Raw genomic sequence first — 15,013 nt, 5'->3', positions numbered from 1 at the left:
TCAACAAAGTAATTTAAATCAATTAAATTTACAGTATACTGCTAGACTCTCGTTGGAGGAAATGTAAGCTGCTTAATGTGAGATACTGCTTTACATTAGTATATCTTATAGAATAATAATTCAAATTTTATTACTTCTCATATAGTGGTCCACAATAACGCCTAAAACGAGCTGACTACAAAATCTGTTTAATTTCCGAGAAGGAAGCAAATACACACTCGGTCCTCTTACAAGTTTCTGCTAGAGAAGGTGACTCCCAAAAAAGAATTATGAGAAAGAAACACATGACGATATACATAGTTAAAACGGCAGTCTCCCGCGAGAGTTGATATTATTATCGACCGTTTCAACGACTACGGGTCTCTTCGCTTTGCTGTGCACTTTTCTCCTGATAAAAAGTAGTCTTGCTGCTGCTTTAATATGAAACTCTCGGCGGTACAGCAGGAAGTACTTCTCTCGCGTATGCTCATGTTCGCGTTTTTTTTTTGTTCACGCGAACGCCCATTTTATTTAGAATGCTAAAAGTTGTAGATGCTTAAACAGCAGTTTTTATGGTTCCGGAAAGTTTGGACGTGGCCGCTTACAGTGAGCCAAATTTTGTGAGTCCTTTGCTCACTCGCTAATTCTGAGTCATAAATTTTTGACGGTGGAAAGAGTAAGTTAATTATCGCTTGCCTTGCACGACAGCGGCTTCATCCACTCGTTTTGGCAAACTACGCACGCGATTTGGCATTTACCTAATCCCACTATACTCGCCCAACGCGTTAAAAACATTTTAATTATACCTTGCGACGTTAAAATTAAAATTTTGATTTATTGAGATTGTATACTCCTATGAAAATCTTGTCTGCTGCTTTAGAATTATGCTCGCATATTAACTGACTTATTTTTACTTATTCCAATTTTTATTTTTAACTATCTCTTCTGTCTTATTGAGTTAAGGGAACTACTCTATGGTCAGTAAAAAATTTCTCCCTACCCTACTAATAAAATTTATATAAAACCTATGGTTTCGAAGAGCAGTCACTTACATTAGTGATCACTATAATCTTTATCTCTTTCTGTAATTCTCTCTAAGTGCTCTCTGAGTTGCAACTCTTCAGAAGCGTGTCCCGTGAATTTCTTCGCTCTAATTTGCTCAGCGGACAGTCATCCGGTGCGTGACGAGCGAGGAAAACATAAACACTTTTACCTTAAAGTACTGAAAGCCGACTTTTGCAGCCAAAAACTATATTCTTTCATTAGAGAATTTTGGTATATTGCGGTAGAAAAGCTTACGATCTTTTGACTGTTTTTCCTGGAATAATTTTTTACGACGCGAGTTTAATGGACCTTGACGTTTATGCCGAATCTCGCATATTTCTTAAGTCTAACCTCGTTTGGCGGTTTTCATGTCAATGAAGCCGCTGATTTCATACACTTCTATCACGGATTCGAAAGAAAATGCAAATCACGTTTGTTATACTGATGTTAATTGCATTCAATGATTATAAAAAATTCACATTGCAAATCATTTTTAAATTTCAATGAAATTGAATCACTTTCATAGAGAAATACGCAGTCAATTTAAACTGCGCCTCATTTGGTTCAGAATTTTTTTTGACAACGCATTTTTATATTGTGTATGATGTGCACAGTATATTTGTTAACGTGGATCGTTATAATTAGATAAACCTTCGTCGTAGTTTGCGATGTGGATAGTTATTCAAATTAATTAGCCGTGCTAATTCAACCAGCCATTTTTCAATTTCACCTCTCCTCGGCTTCAACGCTACATGGATGCGAGTTGTGAGATAATTAGTTAACTGCGGCCCATATGTATGTTATTTAGATCACTTTGTTTGCTCTCGACCGGCGTCTAAGCAAGTGAGGTTGCGAGCGGTCAGTCGCGTGTGAAACGCCTCTCCTCCGCCACTGATTTAACGGTACTCGCACGATGTTGCACTTACTTCTATATCAGATGCCCGCCTGCTTGCATCTTCTAATTGTGCGATCAACAGATCAGCACAATTTTGCGTCTGCGCGTGATTGCGGTTGTGTGTAGTAGGCACTAGCATTTGTAACAACCTCCAAAAAAAGTAGAGTTACGTAGTAGAAGTTGACTGTGTTGATTCTGAGTTGAATAATAATTCACAAACAAATTAAAATTATGAGTATTTTTTAAAACCATGATATCAACAACAAAAATTGAATTTTTATATCAATATTCCCGTTAATCTTGCATAACCATTTGAGGTAAATAAGTTAAAGGATATTATCCAAATTTGTAAATGGTTTTTTCTCAATTCGCTGTGTAGTTGGATATTTTTTTACCAACTGCAAGCAGTCACGTATAATTTCTTAGCCTCACCACCAAAATGCTTTAATGCTATTTTTTGCTGGATATATCACCCAATTAAAAAGTGAGAGATTGCTCATCCTCTGTCTCTGTAGCTATTGCCAAACCTCATATTATCCCAAGTACACGAATTTTCAAAAGAAAGCTCGAGAAGCTTGGCGAAGGGTTCAAAAGGTTGGTGTCCAGCCGCAAGTTTCGTGGGGAGCTGTAGACAGTGAGGCGGTGGGGGCCGGAGTCTGGCGCTGATAGCATTTCTCCTTGGATGTAGGTCGTCCCTGAGCGTCAGTCAGTGCTTCGCGTGCTACCGGTGCAAGTGTAAAACGGTGAAGATGAAGATGCGCCGTCGCCGACCTGGGTTCTAACGCGAGCCTTTTCGCCGCCCCCGACCCGTCGCCGCTCGCGACCGACCAGTTTTTGTTCGCCGCCCCCCAGTACTGTGTGGCCGACATGATGCGGGGGCGCGCGCCCCCGCCTCCCACGCACATCCGCCAGTGCTGGCCGCCGCCGTGCATTGATAAGGGTCGCGAGTACTACCTGATGGCCCCCATGTTCAGGGACGTGCTGCCCCCGCCACCGCAGCTGAGGAACCAGCGGGACCCCCTGAGGACATCGCATTCGGCCCCTTGCCACTGCAGCCGTAATAACAGGTCGCGCTCGGTGGAGGACCAGGGCAGGGTGCGCTGGCAGCAAGCCAACAGCCCCTCGCCGGAGCTCGACTTCAGCTTCAATCTGGGAGGGAACAAGGAAAATCTGTTCAGACGCAAGTCGGTTGAGGATTTGCTGCAAGGGGAAGATGTGAGGGACGCAAGGAAAAGCAGACCCGGCAGATTTCCACCTCCCAGACGAAGGGTCAGTTATTTAATTTGCAACCTTGGCAATTTTAATCAGGTCTTCGAAAGACTGCCAGGAAGTCAAAAGGCGAATTACGAGTTTAACGCTAGAAACAAACACTTTTTTATAAACCTTTTGCATTAAGTCCTCAATACGATGGAACGGACTGCCAAGCAATTCGAAATCAATAATCGTTACTATTTTTAAGTAACAGACCTATTGAAAAATATTTCAAGTCCTGCCAATGTCAAAGAATTATGGTGCTTCTCGGATTTATAGGGCAGCTCTTAATATTTTACATTGATTCCTTGAATGTTGTTCACGATTTTACCTGTTAATGTGGTCCATTTAATATTAACAGATTATTAGATATCTTAAACAGAAACATGAAACCTTTTGTTCTGCATAAATGTATGAAAATTTAGACTAAAAATAAACTCAAATTAAAAATATTCTTGTATTCAGTAAAAAATACAACCATCAAATTAAAATTTAGCAAGCTTCGGTGCTAGTTTTCAGTATTTCCAAATATACCTTTTCCTGCTATCGAAATTAAGTACTTAATTTCATCAAAGTGTTAGGCAATTTCCTTAAAATATAATGCCAATTAACAGCCTCATTATAAGCAAAGCAATCATAAATTTCGACTCTACCCAGTGGGGTTTCGTGCATTGAACATGATAAATATCTATTGCAACAAACATTTACCCTTAGCGTCCAGCACGAAATTCAAAGCTTTCAGCTCAATTTAAGCTCAATGAGCGGAACCTTGCTCGCCAATTGCATAATGTTGAAAATTATAGCGCTCACCAAAAGTAAGGTTATCTCACACACACTTGCACCGAAAGCCGATCTTAAATATTTTATGCGTGTAAATAACATATGCCAGCCGTCGGTCAGATGGTTCAATTAGTAACTGTGCAGCTGAGTAAATTATCTGTAGCACGAGTTTGCAGAGCAGAGTTGCCTCATTCGAGGAATGTTTGCATCATGCTGCATCCAGAGCCACGCCGTCGTTCATTTTTATCATTCGTGCAATGCCGTTAATATGTAACAGTGGTTATATTTACGTATTATGCTGGGATGAGGGGAGAACTTGTCTACAATCGTTCGTGCAATGTCACTCTAAGCGTTAGGTTAAGCACCTGATAGTTTCAATTCATTTTTGTGGTGATAAATGTCGATTCAATTTGCCATAGATCCCACAGTTTAATTTTAAACGCTCCATTATAAAAATGAACAAAAAAATGTCCTGTCCTCACCGTAAATTTTCTTCTTAAGGGCCATTTCTAAAGAAAATAGGACAACAGATATGGCCAAAACAAGTTGAAGCAATTACACTTACCACACAATCTTTTGGCAACCATTCTAAGTTCATGCTTTCCTGTCACAAAAAATGTAGTCTTGGTAAACTCTTTAATTACATCAACGCTAGAATGAAGATCTCGTGTACATTAAATGTACTGTATAACAATTTTGCCACCATGTTTGGCTCTGAAGTACTAAAATTATTTTGCTGCAACAGCTTTTGAGTGGACACACCACAGTTATTGACAATGACTGTTTTAATATCGCTGAAGTGTCACGTTCACCTCATTGTACTGTCGCGCAGTCAACACATTTTAGCGATGCCCATTAGGCGTGGCCGATATTTCACCCTCACTGCCATTTATTTATTATTTGTTCACTGATGGAAGTCGTGAATTCCGTTCTCGGTTCACTTCATTGAAATCAAACGAGTGGGGACCTAGATGATTATTCAAAACGCAGCATGCTCTCCACGGGAACAATTTCATTGTTCGCCTCGGAGGCAGTCGATTGAGAAACTTTCCAGATCGAGTGTGATTTATTGATATGGTGCGCTTGGTTGCACGGTCACCACACTGAACTATTTGGCACTCTCTTTCGCGCGTGTGATTTTTCTCACCGGCCACTTTCTTCACCATTTTGCAAAATCTACAAGGTTGGCCTGGCAAGGACTACTTGTTGCACTTTTAAATAACAAAGTTCAATGTCATCAAATTTTTATATATTTCTTTGAAAATATTTCAAGATTTTCCATGTTTCTGAATTTTGTCTGTTTGGTTCAGTTGAAAACAGTTTTCTGAGGAATTGAGACTTAGCATCATTGAATTTTCCATAGCGACAAATTGAACGATGACATCATGCAAGTACATTTTAATATGACAATATTTCTTAGTTTTTACTCAGCATTAACAAATTGTTTAAACACAAGTTTTTTTGTTCGTCCCATCAGCTTTACTGAGTGATGCTTGACCGCAAATAGGCTTTGGCGTCAATTCTAAACAGGTTTCCAGCCTGCCTCAAATTTTATGAACATTTACCAGCAAATTAATCGTAGTTCCGGGTTCTGAGAAAAAATCTTGTTGTGCTTTCAAACTTGGTTCGTTTACAAATAAACTTTGATGGAATCATTGCATTTCGCTCTTCGCGTTTCGTGAATAAAAAATCTTTTGGAGTAAGTACGCAGCTACCCATCAATTAGCCGATAAAGCAATGAATGGTCCCTCTTGTTAATGGCTGTCGCGTGCGTTTCCTCCCAGGTCGCTAGCTATTCGCAATTTGGACAGCCACACTTTTCAGAGCGATAAAAACCCGCTTTTTAATGCTACAGTAGCAATCAATAAATCCGAACCGACCATTACGCGATCTGCATAACTGGTATTGATGTTTAATTTATGAACGGAAATTGCAGTGGCTCTTTAAAGTCGTAAATATATAGGGCTTAATTCCCCCTAAATTCTTGCGAAATTTCATTTTTGTTAAAGAAACTGCAAGGCTAAGAGCATTAACATTCAAAATGCTTGTTTTAAATTTATGTGAATGATTTACGTTTTGATTATGCTGTTTATTTTATCGAGTACAATTCCATTAAATAAACAGCAGTTTGATTTCTAGGTTGCTTTTGTTCACAATTAAAAAGTAAAACCGCATCCAAACCTATTGACAGTATCCATTTAAGGATGCAACTTTACGTTTCTGTTGAACTAGATCGGCCATCGCACATGTTATTTTAAACCACGCACATACACTATTAATTACCTGCAGACTACTTGCAAGGATCTTTTGTGCGTTTGCTACTTCTGATGCAGAAAATAATGCCGTGCAATTAGTACCGCGTGGATTACCGACCTGATGACCGCGATTCTTGGCCATTTATTCACTCAAATTCAGCTGCATGCGATGACTACTCACATATCGTCCGCGCGCGTAATTTATTCCACCAGGTGGACATCTTCGTGAGAGAAACACAGAAGTTGCTGCTGGAAAGCAGAACGACGACTTGGCGTGTGCCGAAACAAGCATAATCGACGCGGCGCGTGACAGGCGAATTTGTGCCATAACTAATAATAAGTACTGACCACTTGCATGCATGCCCACACTACTCAGTGAGATGCAAAACTTGTCACGCTTGACACATTTATTTTTAGAAACAATGTTTTAATTATATCCAGCTATAAGTATGAGTTACATTTCACTGCTAAAATTAGGCCACGGCAAATATTGCTTCCGTGGTTGGTAAAAGATTAGCAACAACATTTATTAAACCCCCAAAAATCTTTTTTCATATATACTTGTGAGAGTCTTTCCTTTATATGGTGGTTATGTGTTAAATTATATGACCGCATCATTTATGAAAAAAATGTTTTGGAACTCTGCAAAATAGCACAGTAAATCGACAGCACAATCAACTAGATCAAATCAATCACAATCACGTCACGATTTTTTATTGCCACATCATTGAAAAGTAATAAAGCCTATCGTTAAGACTGATTTTCTTTATTTTCTGTGCTATTTTATAACAACAGTTCTTGGGCATTTTAAAGCAACACATAGAAAGGAATGATAAGCGTAGCAATAAAACGCAAATTTATTATATTTTTTCTGCTTAATACATTGATTTTTTAATCCACTTATCAAGAAAATTGTGGTGCTTAATGATGAAAGCTAGCTCTAAAAACCGGCACGTGTCTTATTTTGTACGTTGGAAAGGTACACGATTTAGTCCGTCCCAAGCGTCTCTCTGTAATCAGCAGCAACTATTAATAGATCAACAGGTCTTATTTTTATGGTTTTATCAAGAAAAGTAGAAATCCAGAGATGCGACGAGCGAGAAATTTATAATAACACATATAGACTGCTCCACATTCTGCCACTCACTGCCCTCGGGCGTTGCCTCTTCTTAACGACTGTATCTCGCTGCTTGATGGTCCTAACAATATTAATTCCGGATCTTCAATAAAAATGATCCTATTCAGCGCCATATTATTCCTTCAGACCTTCTTCTTACTTTTTTATCCAATCCAGCTTTCTATTTTCATAATTTTATATTGCAATTTAATTATATTTCCTAGATATTTAGTGATAGGTCACTATCGATTTATTGACATTTGCCTGGTTAAAGCAAACAACGAATTTATTGCTGACTGATGCATTCATCAGCCAAAAAGTCTGTTTGTTTATCGTAACCCATTTTGTAGCGCAAAAGTAGACGTCTAACAAAGTAATACCTGGTGTCAGGCATTGTCTTGTTCTTGCTATTAGCTGCAGACTGAAATCTTGATCGTATTGTGTGCGCAGAGGACATTCACCGCCACCCGAAAACAGAAAGCGAGACCGCTGGCATCCCAGGTGCTCTATTGAGCGTCGCTCCTTTACTTTTTGGTTTTTTGAGCCAATTCTTCAGACGACTCCCACGCACTAGCTGGGCAAACGGTTAACATCCCGCGACGGTCTTTCATTTGTAACTATACGCATCTTTCTGCAAGCAAAATTCAATCACGGTTCTTCGCGTTTTTATTTCACGCTCTTGTATTTTCTGTGAATTTTTCTGCAAAAATGCACATTGAAAATAAGAAACATTCATCTTGGAATCTTATATCAAAAGCTATAACATATTTTCCAATTGCTAAATTCTTGGATAGTTTTATTTGTAAGTTGAGTCTGTAACAAAACTTGAGTCTCACTCCCTAATAAAAGACTTGAGCGTTTATGTCCCTCTAGAGTGCTTTTGAACCTTTTCCAACGTTCTTCCCCTTTTTGCCGAGCTAAACGTGCTTCCTTCGTTTTTCTCGAGAGTTCGTGTATTCCGCTGGAGCCCTCGAGAGGCTGCAAATGAAAACAAATCATGCGGCGAGCTCCACTTTGTCACTTTGAACTAACAAATTTGTATTCGCCGTCCGTTGGTAATTTCCTTGAGTGCTTTTTCCACCCTCGTAGCGTGCGGCTTTCCTTCCTTTTTCTTTGCCAACTTGGGGGGCATGTTTAATCTGTTTGCTTACCCCCAAATAATAGATCTTGCAATATTGGCTTTATCCTCGAGTCAAGCCAAATCACTTTCTCCGCACGCTACAACTCAATACAAGGTTGCTAAATTAAAAAGAAAAGGCACATTGTTTTGACAGGAACGAAATCTAGAAACAATTAGACAAAATTAGGAAAGAGGAACAGCTCTCTCTTGACAAGCAGCACGCAGCTAAACCTATGTAATATTTTCCATTTAGATAGACACAAACAATTATTTTTCTAGCACAAAAGCTGTATTACAACCAAAATCGTCGTTTTTTTTATTCGAGACTCTCTGAATGTCCAATTATCAACTTCCATCACAATTAAAACCCCTTCATGTACGGCCTATTGCTTGGTTTCCTCTAAATATTTTCTGTTGTGTTTCAGGCTGGTCCAGCAGCGCCTAGTCCTCCCCGAGACGTAGAAAATGGTGCAGGACGCCCTAAGTTTGTAGCAGTCACCAGTTTGGAAGACGTGCAAGCTGTGCGATGCGCCGAATTCCATCCCAATGGCCGAATTTACGCAGTGGGCTCAAACTCGAAGACGCTGCGGATCTGCGCTTATCCCAAACTCAACGACCTCAGGTGAGAGTCCAGGAATCTCGGGGTGGGTAATTAAAAGCGAACTAGATTTGCATGCTGCGCAATTGACGCCAATGGGAGCTTTTGTTCTCTTTTTGGTGCTAAATGAGTGAATGCCTCGCGATACACATCTCAGCTTAATGATTTTATTTGAAGCGCGCGCTCTCTTCCGGCCTTTATCAGTGACCCTAATTCCGCGTTCCCAGCCTGCAAATGAAAGGTGGAGCTGCCGAATAATTTGATTATCTCGTCACACTTGGCAGCTTCGGCCTCACTTATTGCTGCAATTTGCTGATTACATATTGCCTCCCGCAGTTCTTGCTCTCACACGCGTCCCAGAATGCAAATTTTTACAATCAGATTCAAATTTCATCCTTTGACGTATATTCTCGGTGTTCATTAACTTCATTATAGGTTCATTGCTGGTTATCTTTTTAATCGGTCTGCTGGGTAAATAAGCCATATTAATGAATCACTGCCTCAATAAAAATAAATATCTACACACCAAGCATTGGATGAGATTTTGGCCTTAAAATTTGAAATATACTAGATTTTCAGAAAAAAATATTAATTGACTGGAAATGATGTCCGCGTGTAATTGAAATAGTTTCAACTGTTATATCGAGTTAACAAATATATTGTATTAAATCTTGGGTTGCCCTGGTACTGATTTTTATTTAATTTCCAGAGAGGACCACCAAACACATCAGCCGACGGTGCTGTTCAAGCGGACCAAACACCACAAGGGTTCCATTTATTGCATGGCATGGACACCTTTGGGAGACCTCATGGCCACCGGCAGCAATGATAAAACAGTCAAACTCATGCGCTTCAATTCTGAAACGTCAAATCTTGAGGGTAAATATATTCACATTTTTTTCCAAATTCACTATAATCATTTGCCTCGGTAAAATCAACAATTAATGTTTTCAATGCGGAGAGTATTAAGTATTAACTACCAATAATTTCAATTTCAGGCCAAGAGATAGAACTAACCATGCACGATGGAACTGTGCGTGATTTGTGCTTCATTGAAGACTCAAGCAACAAATCCAGTCTTTTGATCAGTGGAGGTGCAGGCGACTGCAAAATCTATGTCACGGACTGCGCCACTGGCACTCCTTTCCAAGCCCTCAGTGGTCATTCAGGTGAGTAAATTACTTTCCGAAGTTTTCAGATTACAAAAAAACCTTTTTTAAATGTTAAATCATGGGTTTGCTTAGTAATAAGATGAGACAAAAATGTATCTCCCTTTTTTACTTAATTAAAAAAATATTGATGAATGTTAAATATTAAGAAGCCTCTCATAATTCTTTAACTTGATCGTTTTTTTACATCCTTCTCTAATTCACCAAATCCTTTGCAGGACACATTCTCTCCTTGTATACATGGGGTGGAGCCATGTTTGTGAGTGGCTCCCAGGATAAGACAGTCAGATTTTGGGACCTGCGGACCAGAGGCTGCGTCAATATGGTCACACCAGCAACTGCACCTGGAAACAGGGTAAGAAATCGTGAAACAATCCTTTGATATTACAGATTTACAATATTATTTCAATTTTAGGGCTCTCCCGTTGCCGCCATCTGTGTAGACCCGTCTGGCCGCCTGTTGGTCTCTGGCCATGAAGACGCGTCCTGCGTTTTGTATGATGTTAGGGGCGGCCGCAGTGTGCAATGCTTCAAGCCTCACACTTCAGATGTGAGGTCTATCAGGTTCTCGCCGAGTGCTTACTACCTGCTTACTGGAGGATATGACAACAAGCTTGTGCTAACAGATTTGCAAGGTGAGAAAATATTTTAAAACTGCATTTCAAAAAAACGTTTTTTTCTATTAGATTAAGTTAAACAAATTTTGTGTTGGTTATGCTTAAAATTCAAGTCTTATCTAGTACTATGATATTTTACATAATAATTCGCCAACATTTATTCTAATAATTCAATTTATATTATTTTTTATTAAATCACGTTGCAGTGATCTTGAGCAAACAATTTTTACTAATTAATCAATTAATTAATTAATAGAACTTGAAGTGCGACTTGAATCTAACAAAATCAGCTTCAGGCAAAAAAAGACTCTTGGGTTTAGCAGCTCACATTCGCTTCCAAACTCCTTTCTTGACTTATGATTCAATTGTTTTGTCCATGTAATTTTACTATTGCATATTCTGTTTATGATTTAATTGCAACAAAGTATAATTAATTTAACACAAATGAATAAATAAATAAATAGCAAGCAGTTGCCATTACTATAACATAATTTTCAAAGGTAGCTAAACACTCTTAAGAGAAGACATTAAATTTTAATAAACGCCAATGATTATATCAAAACATTTTACGACAGTTTCAAGTTGTGAAATCCAATTTTAGGGGACCTGACAACGCCATTGCCTAGTGTGGTCGTGGCTCAGCACCAGGACAAAGTTATTTCAGGCAGGTGGCACCCTTCAGAGTTCTCCTTCATCAGCACGGGCGCAGATAAAATGGCAACTCTGTGGGCACTTCCCCCGGTGTAAAAGGGAACATCCTTCTCTTCCAATAATATATCTCTTCGTGTATAATGCTTGTAAATAGAACTCACAACCATCATTCACTCACACAATTATACATTTTGCCAGTTGTGTAATCATTGTACCTCCTAAATTAAAAGGCAAATTGTTAGTTCATATGGTGCAATTTGAGTGCAAACTATTGGTTGGAATCGATCAAAAATCAAACTTGTGTCTATTTGTTTTGAGATCTGATTATCAATATTTATAATTGAACTGTATGTGCCTCGTTGAAATTTGCAAATATATAATATACTCATCCCGCTCTTATATATACCATTTACATCTATACAAAATATGACTTAGATACACAATATTGTACTACCACACTCACTCAAAAAGCAACTCGGCGTCATTAAGGTCGCTGCTTTGTATTAACATTTAGAAATCTTTTGAAATAAATTTCATTTGACTGTGCTTAGGTGAGAAGACACAAAATTAATAAAGATTGTTTTGCAAACTTGAAATGTAATAAATTCTAATATATATTTAACATTTTTTTTTGTAATTTCAAGGTGATGCTAATTTAAAAGTAGTCAAATTGGAACAACCTTTTGTTTGTACATCTAAATCATAAAACCAGGCGTGGAACTGTTTTAACCACACAATAGGATGGACTTTGTAATAATCATTTTTGATTGGTTTATCCTGTAATATTTTTAATAAATATCCAATGGAATACTCCAAATGGCTTTAATTCACAAAAGCAACATCGGTCTATTTCAAAGCCCAATTGTGCAAGTTGATCCTTTGAGCCACAGCACAATCAAAGTCAGGCATACGGGCGTCGTGTGCATGTGTATCAGGGGCAGTGATTGCGCAGATAGTGTCAGTCTCAAATATTGGATCTCTGTCTGGTCGCCTGGGGGCCCAATATCGGCACTGTGACCAAACGTGTATGTGTGTGTGCATTCAATGAGTGCAAGTTGAGCCTTTGCATCACACCGCACACATAATAGTGCACACGCAGCAGGAGAAAGCCACAACCGGTAATACATATTCATTCTACACGAAGCACAACAACGCTCCAATGCATCTCAGCGAAACATTATTTTTTTAATTATGCTCCATCTGCAGTTATGATTGTAGAACTAAAATAATCTAATTAATGGCTGTTATGTGTATAACAGGTTTTGAACAACTCTTTGTAACTTTGAGCAGCAACTCGCAATGGAATTCTTTCCCTTTATAGGTCATTTATATGTAAATAAACGCTCGCAAATTTGCAATTTACATCTTGTCCATAATAAAAAATAAATAAAAACCCGTCTCATCTGTGCCGCAGTAGTTCAAAGACGTTCAGCAAAGCAATTTAGATAATTTAAATTAAGCCCGCTCACAAAAAATGCAGCTTTTCGTGCAATCTCACAATAATTATAACAGATATGCTCAAAGTTCGTCGCATGGTGGGGGTGTCCGGCATTTGTGAGCACTTTATGCCACATTATTCAATCTCAATATAAGAGACAATTTCCTCATTAGCAATTCAAATTGTTCTGTATTTCTACCCATATGTCAACATTTTATAATGAAATTTTATCAGAATTCTACAAAATCTTTTTTTTTTTTGAAATTTTAATGCTTATCCATTCTTGCGCTATTCAATTATTTAATAATTTTTAATTTACTTATTGACTTTTCAAGTATAGTTTAATGTTGATTATTAGATATAACTTTGGGAAAGACGAGTGTAAATAAGAAGACCGATAAATTCTCGGAAGATTTTTTGTTGATGACATGGTTCACAGTTGCAATCCGATCGGACTCTAACCTAACACCAGAACTGAAATTGTTTTACAACAAAAAGTGACAAAATTATTTTGCTAAATGGACGGTGGTTGGACTCACCACTTTGAATCGGGTTATGCGCCATTAAACGACCCATGTCAGTACCGAGTGGCTGACTGGCCAAAACTGAATTCTGATTTAAAAATCATCTTTCTTTTGTTAAAAAATAACACAAAATTACAATAATTCAAACCGCCGACAGTTGTAGGCTCCCAACTAAAAGGACAGGACCGCGATCCTGTACCGCTACTTAACCATTAAAGGGCTATATTCCCTTTTCGTTTGGTTAAAAACAACATTGAACTCTATCAGACCAATAACGCAGGCATTTTTCAGCGAGCCGCTAAAATCGAATTTTACACGAATTTTGCGACTTTGGTGTTTGCATTTCACCGTTGCGTCGCTGCTGATTTATTGAATTGGCTGTTTCCTTTTCCTGCTCTCGCTGAGCACCCGCTGAAAACTTGCCCTTCCTGTCGCACACTGTTTGCATAAAATTTAATTCATTTGCATTCACAAAAACGCCACTTTTGACTTGCAAATCGAATTTTTGACTGAAAAGTGGCTCTGCAGAAACTCTGGCGGCGCGAGTATCCATTTGAATAAACTTGTGCACTCTTCCTTTGGTTCCCAGCGCAAATTATATGCTCCTGAAGTTTGCTCAACGCTTCAAAATTACAGACTAGGCTTATTAATCAAAGGGGAAAACACAGCTTTAAATAGATGGATTCAAACAGTGTCCCACCGGCCTGGAAATGCTACGGTAGTCCAAATAAGGGCCTGCTTTTAGAACTTTTTTAGGTTTTATTCATTCTTTGCTAAAAAAAATTCACTCATCAATTAATCATAATTTCATCTTCTTGTTCGTCTATTTGATCCAGGTCGTTGAATGTGCGTTGAAAAGGGATTTTAAGGGGATTACTGCGAAGGGAAAGAGAGGGGTCTGAACCAAAGGATAAGAGGGAAAAATAGCACTCTGCAAGTAGTGCTAAGGATAATTTTTACAATCATTATACATATCTGCAATTATAAGATGTGTTGGGTTATGACTGTTGCATTGTTGTTGTCGGCAAAAAAATGCTTAAAAAGATAATCTTGATGAGTCTCTATTCTAAATGAGCCAACTACCAGCTGAAAAAAATGTAAAATGCAAAAATGGATTACGAGTATCCGGAGTATCAGTATCATTATAATCTTTCCTTTTCGAATATTTTTCATATAACTTTTAATTGAGTAATCTACGTTGGGAGGGGGTTTGGGTCACATATAATATCTTACGATGGACCCATAGCCATGACGATATGCCCATTTTTCTCTTTTAATTGTTGTTAGGTATGTAACAACATAGCTTGAGAAGCAGTTTTTAATTTAATTTGAAGCTAATACACATTTACCAAAAAAATAATAATAATGACAAGTTCTCTCAGTCAGAAACTCTAATGGATTTATTTCCCTTTCATACAGTATACCGCCCATATAGTAATATTTCTATGATTAGTTTCCCAGGCAACTCGTTCAAGGATGCTACTAAGCGGATGTGAACTGATTATCCCATTTGCATATCAAGCCTACAAAAATAGCCTTGTTGCAGAAAAGAGAATAAATAAACCCTTCTAGCAT

The 15,013-nt window shown here is 38.3% G+C and overlaps 1 protein-coding gene across 9 annotated transcripts in view; it reads left to right on the top strand.

Annotated features, from left to right (window-relative positions):
• Nucleotides 1-12,293, top strand: part of LOC135939765 (WD repeat-containing protein 47) — a 40,564-nt gene extending 28,271 nt beyond the window's left edge. For 8 of the 9 annotated variants that reach the window (XM_065484323.1, XM_065484322.1, XM_065484321.1 and 5 more), the window contains 6 exons: nucleotides 8,867-9,063; nucleotides 9,749-9,918; nucleotides 10,038-10,208; nucleotides 10,427-10,563; nucleotides 10,624-10,843; nucleotides 11,427-12,293. In XM_065484323.1, coding sequence (XP_065340395.1) covers nucleotides 8,867-9,063; nucleotides 9,749-9,918; nucleotides 10,038-10,208; nucleotides 10,427-10,563; nucleotides 10,624-10,843; nucleotides 11,427-11,572 — 1,041 coding nt within the window. In that variant the 3' untranslated portion in view covers nucleotides 11,573-12,293. Of the gene's footprint in view, nucleotides 1-2,636; nucleotides 3,188-8,866; nucleotides 9,064-9,748; nucleotides 9,919-10,037; nucleotides 10,209-10,426; nucleotides 10,564-10,623; nucleotides 10,844-11,426 lie in introns of those variants that run through there. The other variant, XM_065484326.1, reaches the window with a different exon arrangement.
• The last annotated feature ends 2,720 nt before the right edge of the window (nucleotides 12,294-15,013 follow it).

The sequence above is a fragment of the Cloeon dipterum genome, chromosome 3 (genome assembly GCF_949628265.1).
Source record: "Cloeon dipterum chromosome 3, ieCloDipt1.1, whole genome shotgun sequence".
NCBI classification, from domain to species: domain Eukaryota; kingdom Metazoa; phylum Arthropoda; class Insecta; order Ephemeroptera; family Baetidae; genus Cloeon; species Cloeon dipterum.
The sequence above is the reverse complement of the archived record's forward strand: the minus strand, read 5'-3'. Positions and strand labels throughout refer to the sequence as shown.